We start from the raw sequence: 16,023 nt of genomic DNA, 5'->3' as shown, positions 1-16,023 counted from the left end.
TAAATTAAATGCAAACGCTTTCCGTATCAACTGAGAGTTTAATGTTTATCTTTTTCTGCTTCCGTATATATATGTATATGTATATACATTTATATAAGTATATATATTTAAAGATATAAGTACATAAAACGAAGCGCAAAATATTTTCTTTTGTGAATATACGAGCATTTGTACATGAGTATATATATATTTATATATATGTATATATAGACATATTTGCAGCGTGGGAAAAGGCAAAAATGAAAGGGAGCACGAAAGAAATACCGTATTATGATAACAGCGTTGTTTTAGAAAAAAATGAGGGCTTCTTTAATTATTATGTGAATCAAAATATAATAAAAAAGGAAGAAATTGATAACTTTATGGAAATAATAAATAAAGAATTACCCATAACATTTCGTGTTTTAAAGAATAATAAGTATAGTGATTATATTCATGAGAATATAAAAAAGAAATTAGAATGCATCTGTAAGGACAATTATTCCATAATAAAATTAAATGAAGAAGATCATATGTATGAGATATATATAACACGATCACAGATAAAGAAAAATGAAAATTATAAAAATTTATGCAGTTATTTAATAAATTTAAATGAAAGTGGTTATATATTTAGGCAAGAATTAGTTAGTATGTTACCTATATTATTTTTAAAGTTAAAAGAAAATTTTTTTGTTTTAGATATTTGTGCAGCTCCTGGCTCGAAAACAGCTCAAATTGTAGACTATATGCATTTGATAAATAAAAAAAATGTAAAAAATTATTTGATAAAAAAATTTATTCAAAAAAATTGCTCAAGTATTAACAATTTAAGAGAAAATGCGGGTAACCAGGATAGCGATTCATGCTGTTCTGATATACGGGATTCAGAGGGTATTAATAGCATCGAAGGAAGTAATGGCTACAACGATGATGAATATGCGTATATGTGCGGAAATAGAAGCACAAAGTTTAGCGGTAGGACTCCTGTGGAGGGGAATGTGAAAACGAATGAACATAAAAATGTAAAAGAAAATGATGAAGGAGAACGTAATAAAACGGACACAGAAAATATTTATAAAAGTTACTATACCATATTAGATAACAATTTATATGATGAAAAATTGTTTGAGTACATTTTAAATGTAGACAATAATTTGTATAATGACTATAAAAAATTGATATCTAACAATAACCCTACGGGTGTAGTTGTAGCTAATGATGCTAATTTTAAAAGATGTTGTATGTTATTCCATCGCTTGAAAAATATACACAGTAATTGTTTAGTCGTAACAAATAATAATGCTATCAATTTTCCATATATTTATATAAAAAATGGAAAGGAAAATAAAGTTGAAAAAAAGTTCTTCGATTCAGTGTTATGTGACGTCCCATGTAGCGGTGATGGTACTTTGAGAAAAGACAGAAATATATGGTTAAACTGGAATCCTTTAAATGCTTATAATTTATTTCAAGTTCAAGTAAATATTTTAAAAAGATCAATTGAATTAACAAAGGAAAATGGAGTAATTGTTTACAGTACTTGTTCACTAAATCCTATTGAAAATGAAGCAGTTATTTGTGAAATTTTTAACTCAGTAGAGAATTTTAATTGTTTAAAATTAATTAATTTTGAAAATGAACTGATAACGAAATTGAACTTTAAAGAAGGAATAACTCAATGGAGAGTACTAATTGATGATATCTGGTTTGATACATATCAACAGTTTTGTGATTATTTAAAAAATAAAGAATCAAGTAAATATAAAAAAATTTATGATAAAATACAAAATGGAATGTTCACTCCTCCGAAGGAATTCATCGAATTAATTAACTTGAAATATGTGAAGCGCTTTTTTCCACATCATTATAACGCAGGGGGGTTTTTCATAGCTGTTATTAAAAAATGTGGTAAACTCAAATGGAAAGAAAAAGCGAAAAGGGAAAATATGAATAAGTGTATTGTAAATAAAAATGTAATAAGTAATAGAAATAAACTCGAAAAAGGGGAATTGAGGAAAAAGTACAAAAATAGAAAATACAAGAAAAGTAACAAGAAGAAAAAAAATAAAAATGGTGATCTTTCTTTTAATGGCTACAATATAAAGCAAAATTTTTCTCGTGAAATAGAAAATGAACAAAGGAAAATACTTGAAATAAAAAATAATTCACCTGAACAGGTCATACAAAATGGTCTTCGGAAAAGTTGTTCTCCAGTGAATAGTGATGGCTCTGTGATGGACGATGAGCATATTGAGAAAAATTACAACGTGGTAAACCATGACCTTATTATGAAGAATTATAAAGTGATAGACAATATTAATGATACCCGAAATTATCAAGTAATAGGAGATGAAGATATCACAAAAAATTACAACAATGAGGAAAATGGAAATGTTACAAAAAATGACAACTTGGAGGAAAATGACAACTTTGAAAAAAACTACAATGTGATCGATAGTGATTTTATCATAAGTAGTTGTCCAATACGAAGACCTCATGAGACAAGCAAGGGTGATGTAATAATAAACCTAATAAACAGGAAGAGCGAAGAGAAATTAAATAATTATAGCAAAAATGAAATGGATAGTAGTGTAGAATATACAGAACAGTATGATATTTTGAAGGAGAATAACAAAACAGCAAATGGATATGTAAAACCAAAAGGTAGTGTTCAAACAAAATGTAAAGTAGAAGATCAAATATATATGGGAAATGAAAAATTGACAAAGCAACAGGAATATGTAAGTTTAGATTATTATGAAAAGTTATTTTGTATAAATGATACATTAGAAAGAATAAAAAATTATTTTAATTTAAATGAGGAATTCTTGTCTATTAAAAGTAATTTATATATTCATTTAAAGGATGATAGCAATTTTTGTAAATTATCTATTAATGAAAGAATTAATTCGAATATTAAAAAAATTAATTTTGTTAGTAATTATACAAAAGATATTTTAGAATGTTATACCAAAATAAAATTAAAAATTATCAGTGCAGGAATAACAGTAATTCAAATAGATAAAAATAAAAAAAATAAAGTAGAAAATTATTATAGAATTAACTACAGTGGTTGCTTGAATTTTGTTCCTTTTTTTAAGGATGTTGATGCTTTTTTGTTAAATAAAATATATAGAAAGGAAATTATTAAAAATTATTTTTCACCTATATATGAAAATAAAAATAGGGTCTTTCATTTTGAAAGTTATATGAATCAGTTGATCGGAGAGAGAAAAAGCACTTTATCAAAAGGGACTACAAATAATACTAAGGTGGTCAAAAACGTAGGAGAAAATACGCATCCTGCGTCTTATGTAAATAATGAAAAAATCACGAATAGTCTAGGAGGTGAAGAAAATCTTTCAGAAGAAAAAAATAAGCATAATAAATATTCCGATGAGACTGAAAAAAAAAATATGAACACTATATGGGTAAAAAGTGATGTTATTTTAGATTTGATAAAAGTAGATAAATCAAAAATTAATAATATAACTAATGAAACTATTAAACAAACTGAAAAGTTAACAAAATATTCACCTAATATTTTATTAACTTTAAATAAAAATAAACAAATCTTGGCTATCCCATCAAATAAGGGAAATCTGTATGTAGACATTAGCATTGACAAAAATTCTATCATTATGTTGCCATATATATTAAATTAGAATTTTATGCGCAAATAGTATGCATGGGAATTATATGGACATGTAATTTTACTATTACATTACTATTATATTATTATTATGTTATTATATTATTATTATGGTATTATATTATTATTCTGTTATTATATTATTATTCTGTTATTATATTATTATTCTGTTATTATATTATTATTCTGTTATTATATTATTATTCTGTTATTATGATATAATATGGTTATACTATTATTATATTATTATATTGTTATTATGTTATTATGATATAATATGGTTATACTATTATTATATTATTATATTGTTATATTTCCACGTCTCTTAATATTTATTAAACATTTTGTTATTTTTCAGTTAAATTAAGTTGTTCCTCTTTTTACAGTTAAAAACACGTTATCCTTTTTAGCCTCTTTGTTGAACGCTTTAAAATGAAACCATATATTTTGATCGTGCGCATTCGGATATGCCTTTTTTTTTTTTTTCTTTTTTTTTTCTATGTTTTAACTTATTTGTTTATCTAGGACTTCTATGTGTGTATCACTTTAATTTTTTTTTTTTTTTTTTTTTTTCGTTTCATTTTTCCGAATTTTTAAATAGTTGCAACGTTGTAATATTCGTGCGGTTCTTATTTAAAATTCAGAATTCACACAAAAAATAAAAAAAATTTTGTTATTTATAATATAGTAAAACTTTTAAATAATTATAAGTTTGTTAATATTTTCAGTTTTTTTCTTTCATAAAAAATTATTAAGGAAAAAAAAAAAAATTACTTTTAGGAATTTATCTCAAATAATTGTGCTTTCGTAAGAAACGTATTTTTTCTTAGTATATTGTTGACAAAACAAAAAAACAAAAAACTTAAATATTTTTATAATCAGAATTGCAAATTAAAAAATACGCTAAATATATTGCAAGGGGTATGTCAATAAAATGTATAACAAAAAAAAAAAAAAAAAAAAAAGGATGAGTAAAAGGTTTAAATAAGGAATGACGTGTTGTTAATCTGCACCTCCGCTTCTTGTGTGTATTTTATTTATTTTTTTTTTTAGTTCTGTATATTCAGACACAGGTATACAATATTTTACGCGGACTATTTGGTTTTTTCATTTGCTATTACTCATGAACATATTTTCATCAATATCTTCTTCACTATTAATAACATTGTAAAAGCTATCTACTGAATAAGGAAATATTATAGGTAGAGCCTTATTTGGTGTGTGCGTATTTTTTTTGGGTAGTTTTACCTTATCTGCTTTTACATTGGTTTCACTTATTTTTTTAAAATTTTTAAAATTTTGAATAACATTTGTAAGCTTTTTGGGATCAATATGACTATTTCTTCTTATTATTTTGTTGTTGTTGTGTACAACATCGGTAGTATTTATTTCATTTTTGTTTTCTATACCTTTTCTTTGTATCTTCCTTTTTATTTTTTTCGCTGACAATTTTCTTCTCAGTTCTTGTACAAATTTTTTTTTTGGATCATAACTTATACTTCCCGGTAAATTACTATTTGCTTTTTTTATTTTATAAGCTAAAGCATTTTTCTCTTTATTTCGTGGGTTTTTCTTTTCATTTTTCTCCTCTGTATCCAACTTTTTCACATCACTTATAGCGCTGATCTGATGCTTATTACTGTCATTATTATAATTATTATTACGATAATTATTATTGTAGTAGTATTCTAATATTTTTTTTTTAATTCGCTCATCTGGAATATGTATATCTTTGATCGAAATTTTTTTTTTACGTAAATTTTCATTGTACTTAGATTCGAACGAAAAATCCGAATTTAGATGAACAGACTCATAATAGGGCATAATATTTTTCCTAGTTAGATTATTTTTTATAAAATTTTCTTCATCGAAGGAAATGACGAAGGATGCGTTATTTTGTCTTCCTTGTTTTGTTAAATCTCTATCTAATTCATAATTAGAATCAAATGTTATCTTAGAAATACTTTTATGGTTAATTTTTCTATTCGTTTTTGTGTACTTGTGTAGTTCACCATTTTTTTCGTACATTCTGTGTGTATTTATTTTTTTCAAAGAATTTTCACGAATGCTGCTTACTCTTCTTGGGTTGCTATTAACGTTCGTAGTAGACCTTAGCATTTGTTGTGTACTGTTATATAATGGGGAATAGCTGTTATTCTGTTTACGAGCACTATCATTACTGTAAGCCTCATCACTTAAATTTTCATTCTTATATTTGTTATGAATACTACTCTTACGATAATAGTTATTTGAATATCCTTCTAAGGTTTTTAAATTGATAGGATTTGCTCTCTTTGTAGAATTTTTTTTTTTATAATTCGGTTCATTCGTTTTTTGGATAACTTGTTGGTTTACCATTTTATTAATATCTTGATCAATCACTTGATCAATTTCTCGATTAGCTTCTTTATCATTCTCTTGATTAATTTCATTATTCGTTTCTTTCCAATTTTGCATGGTGTATTCATCGTTAAAATCGTCATCTGTGAATATTTTGATATTATGCATACTTATATCATTATCTGATATATTTATAAATTCACTTGCATCATCAATCTCCTTAGATATGTAACTCTGAACGCTACTATTTAATATGTTTTCACATTTATTTGAATAACTTTCATAGTCAATAACTTCTAATTTGTGTGATTCTTGCTTTAAAACATCTCCTACTTCAACGAAAGCATTTTTAGGATTATCTACGTGAACACCATCACTTTTACTACTTTTAATTTTGATGGTGGGGAATATATTACCTTGTTCTATCAATTCGACAAAAGATTCGTGTGTATCTTTTTGTAATTTTTTTATATCTTCTACGGTTTTGTACTTTTGTTGTTCTTTAAATAATTCTGTACGTATTTTTAAAAAAGGATACAAATTGTTTTCTGATTTCCATCTTTTATACTGTTTCGTTTCTATGTTTTCATAATTATTTGATGACATATTTGAATTAGAATTATCTTCTAATGCATCTTTTACAAAATTGGTTATGCTGGATGCATCACTATCTTCGGTACTACCTGTATCTGCACAAAAGCTATTTTTTTTTAAGGAATAATTATTTTTTTCTATATGTAGATTTTCAGGAGACCAAGAATATGTGCTAATAATGCTGTTAAAATGTTTAATGTAACCTGGGTTATAGAAGGGATTATTGCTGCTGCTGTTGTTATTATTGCTATTACCTTGACTATTATTATTGTTGCTATGACTATTTTTATGAATGCTATTATTACTATTGACATTGTTATTACTATCTTTCTCGCAGTGTCTATCTTTTTTTTTTTTTTCCACCTCCTTTTTTTCACTGTCCTCATTTATATTATTATAATTGTTTCGCTTCAAAAGTTCTGATGTAATTTTTGCATTTTTCTTGCGCACATTACAGTGTTTATACTGCGACACTTTTAAATTTTCAGACTTTGCTTTTTTAAGTGTTATTTTTGTGTTACTACCAGATCCGTTTTGTTTTCCCTTTTTTCTTTCTGTTTTCATTTTGTTCTCCTTCTGATTAGCTATTTTTTTTTTTTTTTTTTTTTTTCTTTGTTGGTTTATTACTGGAATTTATCATTTCGTCCGTGTCCTGTTTATTTGAATATATATTGCTTTCCGTTTTCATGAGATCATTTTCATATAAATTGTTATTTGCGTTTTTATAATCATTTTTAAATTCATCTGTTTTTACATTATTCGATATTATTGATAAATTACTACTTTTCAAATAATTATCTGACATACACTTTTCTGAATCAACAGAGTTTTTATTTATCAAAGAAGAATTATTCGCAGTAAAGAAAGAATTACTTGAAGTGCTTCTATTATAGCTCGTTGATTTTTCACTATAAATATTTTTATGCGTTAAGTAATGTGGACCATTTGAGGAGGGTATGGGCGTATCTTCAGTGTCTTTTTTTTCACCATTGTTTCCATTATTTTTGCCAATATTCTTACATTCGACATTTACCCAATTATCATTTTCCTTCCCTTTTATAATAATCTTATCCTCTTGATGGTGCGTTACCAATGTCGTAGAATGGTTTTCATTACCTATAACTAAGCTCTTGTTGTATGCATTATTTTCATCCTTTTTTTTCAATCTCATATAGCTCTCACTAAAATTCGCTTCTAAAAAATTGTCAATATTAGTGTGACATGTACTGTTCCTAGTATCATTAGTATTAGTATCACAGTTATTACTGGGATTTGTTTGTTTTGTTTCAGTATGCAACATTTCAACATTCAACGGTATTTTACCATCTTTTTTATCACTTGCGTTGTCCTCTTCTTTATCTTGTAAATAACCACTATTCCTCATGTTATTTTTTATGTTAACGTCTACTTTAATTTTTGAATTTTCACAAATTTCATAATTAACAAAATTTTTTTTTAAAAATGTACTATCCTTTTCTTCACTCTTTTTATCATTGATATTTTTATCTAATTTAATATATTCCATATTACATTTGTTCCTGTATATGTAATCTTCATTTATTTTTATATTCTCCGTATTAACATGTAAATCTTTTATTTTATATGAACTGTTCATAATTTTTTTATCAGAGGAGTTTATTATGTTGTCCATGTCATTTTTTGGAGGAAAAACAGAATAGTTCGAATATAATTCCCTCGTTTTTTTTTTCTTGTCCTTCATTTCTTCTGCAATTTTATTATTCCTTCTGCTTATGTTATTAGTAGTATTTGTTATATCACTATAGTGATCCAATAGTTTGTCATCCTTTTGCTCAAAATGTTTGTACTTATTGCCTGTGTTGAATTTCAGGTCTCGTTTGTTTATTTTATTTTTTTTGGTATTTGAATTATCATCATCTCGTGATCTATCATCTCGCGATTTGTCGTCTCTCGATTTGTCATCTCTCGATTTGTCATGTCCTGATTTGTCATCTCTCGATTTATCATCCCTTGACTTGTCATCTTCCGATTTGTCGTCACCCGACTTATCATCACTTGATTTGCCATCATCTAATATACGATGAACTTTAAAAGACGCTTCCCTTTCATTTACCTCCTTACTTGCATCCGCTGCCATTGCTTTAATACTATATTCGTGTATTTTCCTTTTAAAATCATCAATATTTGCAAAACTATTATATGCAAAAGACTCATAAAATATATCATTGCCAACTAATAACCCCGTTAACTCATTATCAGTTGATGAACTAGCTTCAGATATTTTGTTTTGAAAACCATAAATTCTATTAAATATATTTTTATTAGGTTCATGTATATTTATTTCTTTCTCTTTATTTAATATACCCATATTACGTTCATATTTTTCGTCTTCACAATTTACATAATCATTTTGTTTTGGATTTTCAAAAGAGCTATCATCATTTCGTAAAAATAAATTTAAATCTGCTTTTTTAATAATTTGTTCATCTGTGTAATCGTTATTGCCGTCTTTTATGTTAGAAATATGTTTTCTATATGCTTCATTTATGTTTAAATTATCAAATGAGTTTATTCTATAATAGAAATTATTGTAATTATTTTTTTGTTTCATGTTTACTTTATTATTACTCTTCTTACGTTCAAGGATTCCTATTTCATTCATTTTATTAGACCGTTCTACCTTAGAATTATTAAACTTATCAAAGGAACCATATTTACAATTCAAAGACGGTTTTACGTCTTTCGTGCACTCTTTATTATCATTATATATGTTTCTATCATTTTTATCATACCATTTATTATGATACTTACCATCTGTAGAATTGGAAAACAGCTCATATGTTTTAATTTTAGATAAGTCTCTTCTTAAACATATGCTTTCTTTTTTTTTTAAATGAGTTCCTTTTAAGGGAATATTTGTCATTTTCTTTTTCTTTTCCCCCTCTTTGTCATTATAGTCGTTCGAATCATTTTTCTTTTCATCTTTTTTATGCAAAAGCAGAGGTGACACATCTAATACTCCATTTGATTTACTTTCGTAATGCTTATGGTCTATATTATTATCCTGTTTCACTCTTAAATGAGTATTTTTCATCAATCCACTATTATTTTCTAATATATATGAATTCAGAAAATTTACTATATGTTCATCATAATAATTAGAAGATGGTTGAATATTTACGGTTCTTTTATGATCCTTTAGTGATTTCTTTTCATTAGGGATGTCGTAATATTTTGTTTTTTTCTCTTCCATTTTGTTAATAGTAGATAACTGGCTATCCATTCTGCTGTTTTCTTCATCTTTATTTTGTTTTGTTTTATATTTATATAAAGCTACTTTTGTCAGATCATCTTCCTTTTTATTTCCTTCTACTATTACTTCATTATATATATTTATATTATAAGAATCATTATTTTCTAGGTATTTATTGACTAATTCTTTTAGGAACGTATCATTAAGTTTACTACTGTCGAAATCGGCTTCGTTAGGTGATGAAGATAAATATTTTTTTAAATCTCTTACCAGATCATAAGTGTCTAAATTTAAATTACTACTCGTTAGATAATTATTTGAATATTTTGGAGAAAAATTATTTTTTTCTTCAATTAGTTTGATATGCTCAGAATTATAACCAAGCTCCTTTTCATAATCATCATTTTCATTTTTATTAATTTTAATATCTTCAGCAAAATTTTTTGGGGACGAATTAGGACTGAAATTACAAGTTATGTCGTTGCTATGTATGCAGTATTTTTCAACAGCCGTTCTCCCTTTTGAAATGTTCCTTACACTACTAACATTTGAACTTGTCCTTTCATAAGTCCACTTATTACTTTCCTTGTTATTTTGTTGAACTTTTGTTTTGTTACCCTTTTGTTGTTCGACTTCCCCCCTATCTTCTACTTCTACTTTTGCTTTTGCTTCCATATCTTTATTTTTAAGTTGTTCATTAGAAATAAATTGCATGTTTTCCCCCATTCCATTCGAACTTTCGAGGATACTATTAGATAGAAACTTTTTTTTAATACTGTAATTTATATCTAATTTGATCTCTCTTTTTTGTCTAGGTTCTTCCTCTTTATTTTTAAATATTTTCCCCTCATTTGGTAGTATGGATGAGTGAACATATTCCCTTGAATCGCACAAAGGATAGTGGCTTGTATAATAATCTGTTTTATATTGACATGTCCTACTTTTGCTTGTTGTATCTCGTCTTTTTTTATTTTGGCTTGCTTTATTTTTTCCTGTTGTAAATAGTTCCCCCTTCACTCCAACATTGTATGTTTTGTTTTCTTTCCTATTATGATTCCCTATGTACACCTCCATCTTTTTATTAGGCGTTGACTTGTCTTTATTGTTGTTACAATATAGGGATTTCCTATTTAAATGACGGTCTATTATCAGTTTGTCTTCTTTAAATCCATCTTGGATTTTCTTTATGTGAGAAAATTTCATCTTCTCATTGTCATCCTCCTCCTCTAACTCTTGAATGAGTGTCTTTTTCTCATTGAACAGCACAAATTCCTTGTTCGAATTGGATAGAAAACTGTTTTCCGCAATGTAATGACTAACAAGACTATTCGAGTACTTATTTAAATTTTTGAACTTATTTAACGTTTCTATTTTGTCCAAATCATTATCCGTTTCACTATATGAAAACTTAGCTTGGTTATTTCGTTCATTTTTTTCATCCTTCATTGTTTTGATATGTGCTATATTGTAACTCGGCTTCAGATACATTACCCTATTTTCATTTAATTTTTTTGAAAAAGTGTAATCAGGCCAAGTTAAAAACAATTTGTTATTAATTTTGTTTTTTTCATCTTTTAGATCATTGTTGATGTATTCTTTGAGTGAATTGTAGGAAAATTCATTGAAATCTTCATTGATGTCTTCATTGATGTCTTCATTGATGTCTTCATTGATGACTTCATTGATGACTTCATTATATTTTTTTCTTAAACATTCAGTGCTCTCTCTAGATTTACTTTTTAATATGTTAACTTCATCCATGAGTTGTTTTTTCATTATGCAGTTACACATTTCACTTAATTTGCTGCTACTAATACTACTACTACTACTATTATTATTATTATTACTATTACTATTACTTTTACTATTACTTTTACTATTACTATTAATTTTACTATTAATTTCACTATTATTATTATTATTATTATTATTAATAATAATAATATTGCTATTATTATTATTATGTTCGTGTTCGTTTTCGTTATTTGCATCCCTATGTTTTACTATTAATTCATCTTTCTTTGTGTTATTCACATTCTCTACCGTATTATTTGGGTCGCATTTTTTTAAATATGTTTTCTTCTTCTTTATGTTCATAATATGTTGTTTAGTTGAACACTCATTTCTTTCACTGTCTATACGATTCTTATTGCTTGGTAATAAAATTTTGTTACTATAAGATAAAGTTTTATCTGGCTTTATACTCAAAAGATTTAACTGTTTTTCACTGTATATTGTTTTTTTAATATTTGAATATATTTCCTCTATACTTTTCAACGAGCCCATTTTTTCCCTAAAACTCTCTTCATCTTCTTTAAAATTGGTGCTATCACTCTTACATAAAATTTTTTTTATAAAGTTACTTAAAATTTCTTCAAAGCTGTTTATGCATAGAGAATCTTCTTCAAAATTGTTTGTTATATCGTTGGAAACGTTCTCTATAAGACCTTCCTTAATACCGTCACTTCCGTTGTACTGTATCATTAAAGATTCTGCATAACTCAATAAGCTATTTAAATTAAGATGGTTACTCTTTTCCTTCAATATGTCGTACTCTGCTCCACCATTATAACTCTTACCATATTTTGCCAAGCCACTTTCAAAGTCCCATTTGTTGAGCAAATTTTCCTTTTTCTTATACTTATGATCATTTTGCAAATTTATGTCTGAATATTCATTAAGTGGAATATTTGCATAATCTTTTTTTTTGTCATCCATCATTTTAGTATCCTGTTGAGCCTTATTTTCTGCTATGATTTGATCTAACTCGTGAATTAGACTTTGCATTATTTTAGATGGTGATGTACTCATTTCTTCATCAATAAACTCTAAACTATGTTTACTATATAGTGATGATAAGAAATGTTTTATATTATTATCTTCAAAAAATGACTGTAATATTTTCGAGTTTAAAGAAAAGGAGCTATCTAAGTTTATGTTGACATCTGTTAAGAAATTACTAATAATTTCATTTAAAGAATTACTATTTAATATATCATCGCTTAAAAAATTTGAACACTTCAATGTAGAATAAGAAGTTTTCATTTTATTTAATATGTTCGTATTACTACTTAAAACTTGACTGATATCAAATAATTTGATTTCTTCCTGTTTTTCTATGTTAGTATGATTGCTTTTAAAAAATTCATTTAATTTATTTGAGTTTGCAAATAGATAATAGAAATCATTGTTAAATTTCTTATAATCTAAATTTTTGCATTTAAGCCATTCTTTGTATACCCGTCCAATAATACCAGGGTAGTAATACCAAAAATAATTTTCTTCTTTTTTTGTACTTTCATCAGAGGATATTTTAGTTGTAGTAGAATATATAGGTATATTAAAATAATCACTTGTGTAATTGCTAAATAGCGAGTTACATTTACTAGGTTTTGTAATTGTGTTTGAGTTTAACCAGTACAACGAGCAGATATCATTGGTGTCCTCAAATATGCTGGGAATATTTAGATCAATTAATGTGTTACTTATGATATCGCTTTTATGCGTGTACGAATTTAGAGAGTAATTTCTTTTGCTCTTAGGACTTAAACATTCATTTGTTACACATGCACTGTTCATTTTAAACTTAGAATTTGTTTTTAAATAGTTGAAAATGCTTTCTTCATATGATGTAACAGTGATATCTTTTAATCCGTAAGTATCTGGTCCCATATAGCGTAAAGAATAAAAATCATCCTTATTTCGTACAACTCCTTGTGATGAGGATAGAGGAGTACTTTTTTCCTTATCTAAAGTTGAATTAGCACTGACTACAATGAGTTCTTTCATATCATCCCTTTGTCCATATTTATCATGACGAATAATTTCCTCACTGTCTTCTGTTGAAGCTTCTAACAATGTTGTTTCGGTTAACTTGGTGATAAATTTCTTCTTATTTAAATAAAACAATAACTCGTCATAGCTATCTAATAACATCTCGATTATGAATGCATATTTACTATAAAATAAGGAGGTGGTGGAATAATTTGCATGTTCGCAATTACTGAGGTAAAATTTTTTACTGTTTAATGGGTACATCTTGGATTTACTTTTATTGCTTCTTTCACTCTGAATATTGGACACGTTTTTAAGCAAAAAACTAGTGCCTGTATTTGCATCGTTTGTAGTGCTTCTATTTTGATGTGCCTTATATCGCGCTAAATTACTATTATTGTTATTATTATAGTTAATATTATTATTATAATTATTATATTTAATACTATTATTATTATTATTATATTTAATACTATTATTATTATTATTATATTTAATACTATTATTATTATTATTATAGTTAATATCATTATTATACTCGCCACTGCTAAAGCAGTCAGATGATGTGTCACTTATATTTAATACAAAATCTTTTGAGCCCTTGTTACCCTCCTTTGGCATGCTTCCACCTCGTTGTACAGGTTTAAAATTATTTTTTTTTCTACTTCCATTTAAATATACAAGTTTCATGTCGTTTTTTCCTCCATTTAATAATTCCTTCCTCTTGTGAACATTTGACGAATTCTTAAAATCGAGAGCTGTGTTAAGTAATAGATGCTTAAATAAATGGTATTCATTATATATGTACTTGTCTATATCTATATTTATTTCTTTGCTCCTTTTCTTCTCAACATTTAATATTTTATTATTATCATCTAGGCTTAAGACATACTTGTCATATTTAAAATAAACATCCTTATTTTTATCATCCGCATTGTTCTCAATGTAGGGAAATATATTTGAATAATGTGCTCTTCTTTGAGAAAAGCATTTAAACAAAAATTTTTTATATGAAAAAAAAATATAAAATATATATAACAAATGAAGAACCAAAAAGAATATCACGAATATCATATAGAATAAATAAACTTTATTATGCAAAACTTGTAATTCATCAAAAGATGTAGTTTGTAATTTCACTAGTTCTGTTGTATTGCTTGGTAATGAAACACAGGCTATAATCGCATTTGTAATAATTATAATCATTTGAAGAATTAACATTGTAACCATACTATATGTACGGAGGGTATATGTAAGGACACTGCTCAAAAATAAGATGAGAGAACATACAATAAATAAAATATCTCCAAAACAAATAAAGATAAAAAAGAATGCCAATGTACCAAAAGAAAAGAGGGTGCACATATCAAGGTAATTAAAATATGTAACTACATTATAATAAATCCACATATTTTTCCTCTTATATTTCTTTATATATCGTACTGAAAACATATATACAAAAAGAATAGAAGCATAGATGAGACAAAGAACTGTTTCCAATACTAATAAATTCTTATTCGTGTTTATATTATTTATAGCATTTTGTTTTGTCGTCGTTTCAATGACACTCTCCTTATTAATATTTGAATAGGAAAAAACGGTAGCGATTGATATGAATAATATTCCAGTAATAGAATTCAACAAAGCCATATTAGTTCTACTATATTTTAGCTGTATAGATATTATAAAAAGTAATAGTGATAGCAGAAGCCCCATGTATTCGCTCATTATAGCAAAAATTATTAACAACGACAAAAACATAAAACTAAATATACAATTTATATCTCTCATTTGGAATATTCTTGAAAAGTACTGCTTTTTATTTGATCCTTTATATGCTTTATATACTCTATTCAATATATCATTTATCTGTTGATTTATTTTTTCTAAATATTCCTGATATTTTTCTGTAGACATGTAAGTATTGCATTTATATTTTTTTCTCATTTTTCTTTCCCCCTTTGTTTCTTCCTTTGCATTATGTTCATAAAAATGATTATAAGGGCCACTACAATTAAAATTTTCCTTTTGATTTTCTACTATTTGTAATTTCTTCTTGTTCCCTGAATATCTGTCATTATTTATTTCGTTTACTCCATAAATCTCTTTATTATCATGCATAAATGAATTGTTATAATTTAACCTTCTTTCATTGGTTGTATTTATCCTTTCGTCATTTTTATCGTATACATCTACATTTTGCTCATTCTCTTTATTTTCTTTTCTTTCTTCATTTACTTGTTCTTTGTATATGTCCATGCAATTATTATCCATCTGTCGCTCTTCAGCCATTTTTTCAGTGACATTTGTGTTAAAGCTATCTCTAGCATTTTCTAAAGTCCTTGAATTTGTTCTAATCGAATCACGTGCGTCCTTCATATTTCTATGGGTGTGTTTGTAACCGTTAGGTTTTGTTTCCCTTTGTTCCGTTAAAAATATGCATACATAT

At 26.3% G+C, this 16,023-nt stretch overlaps 2 protein-coding genes across 2 annotated transcripts; one reads left to right on the top strand and one right to left on the bottom strand.

Annotated features, from left to right (window-relative positions):
- Positions 1 to 239: 239 nt before the first annotated feature.
- Positions 240 to 3,647, top strand: MKS88_000424 (tRNA m5C-methyltransferase; the record flags this gene model as incomplete). The annotated part of the gene is made up of 1 exon (XM_067215274.1): positions 240 to 3,647. The coding sequence occupies one exon, from the start codon at positions 240 to 242 to the stop codon at positions 3,645 to 3,647; it is 3,408 nt and encodes a 1,135-aa protein (XP_067075664.1).
- A 1,094-nt stretch (positions 3,648 to 4,741) lies between these two features.
- Positions 4,742 to 15,953, bottom strand: MKS88_000423 (basal complex transmembrane protein 2; the record flags this gene model as incomplete). The annotated part of the gene is made up of 2 exons (XM_067215263.1): positions 4,742 to 7,152; positions 7,196 to 15,953. The coding sequence occupies 2 exons, from the start codon at positions 15,951 to 15,953 to the stop codon at positions 4,742 to 4,744; spliced, it is 11,169 nt and encodes a 3,722-aa protein (XP_067075663.1).
- Between the last annotated feature and the right edge of the window lie 70 nt (positions 15,954 to 16,023).

Source organism: Plasmodium brasilianum, chromosome 1, assembly GCF_023973825.1.
Source record: "Plasmodium brasilianum strain Bolivian I chromosome 1, whole genome shotgun sequence".
NCBI classification, from domain to species: Eukaryota; Apicomplexa; class Aconoidasida; order Haemosporida; family Plasmodiidae; genus Plasmodium; species Plasmodium brasilianum.
Note: the sequence above shows the minus strand (reverse complement) of the source record. Positions and strands in the feature narration are given on the sequence as shown.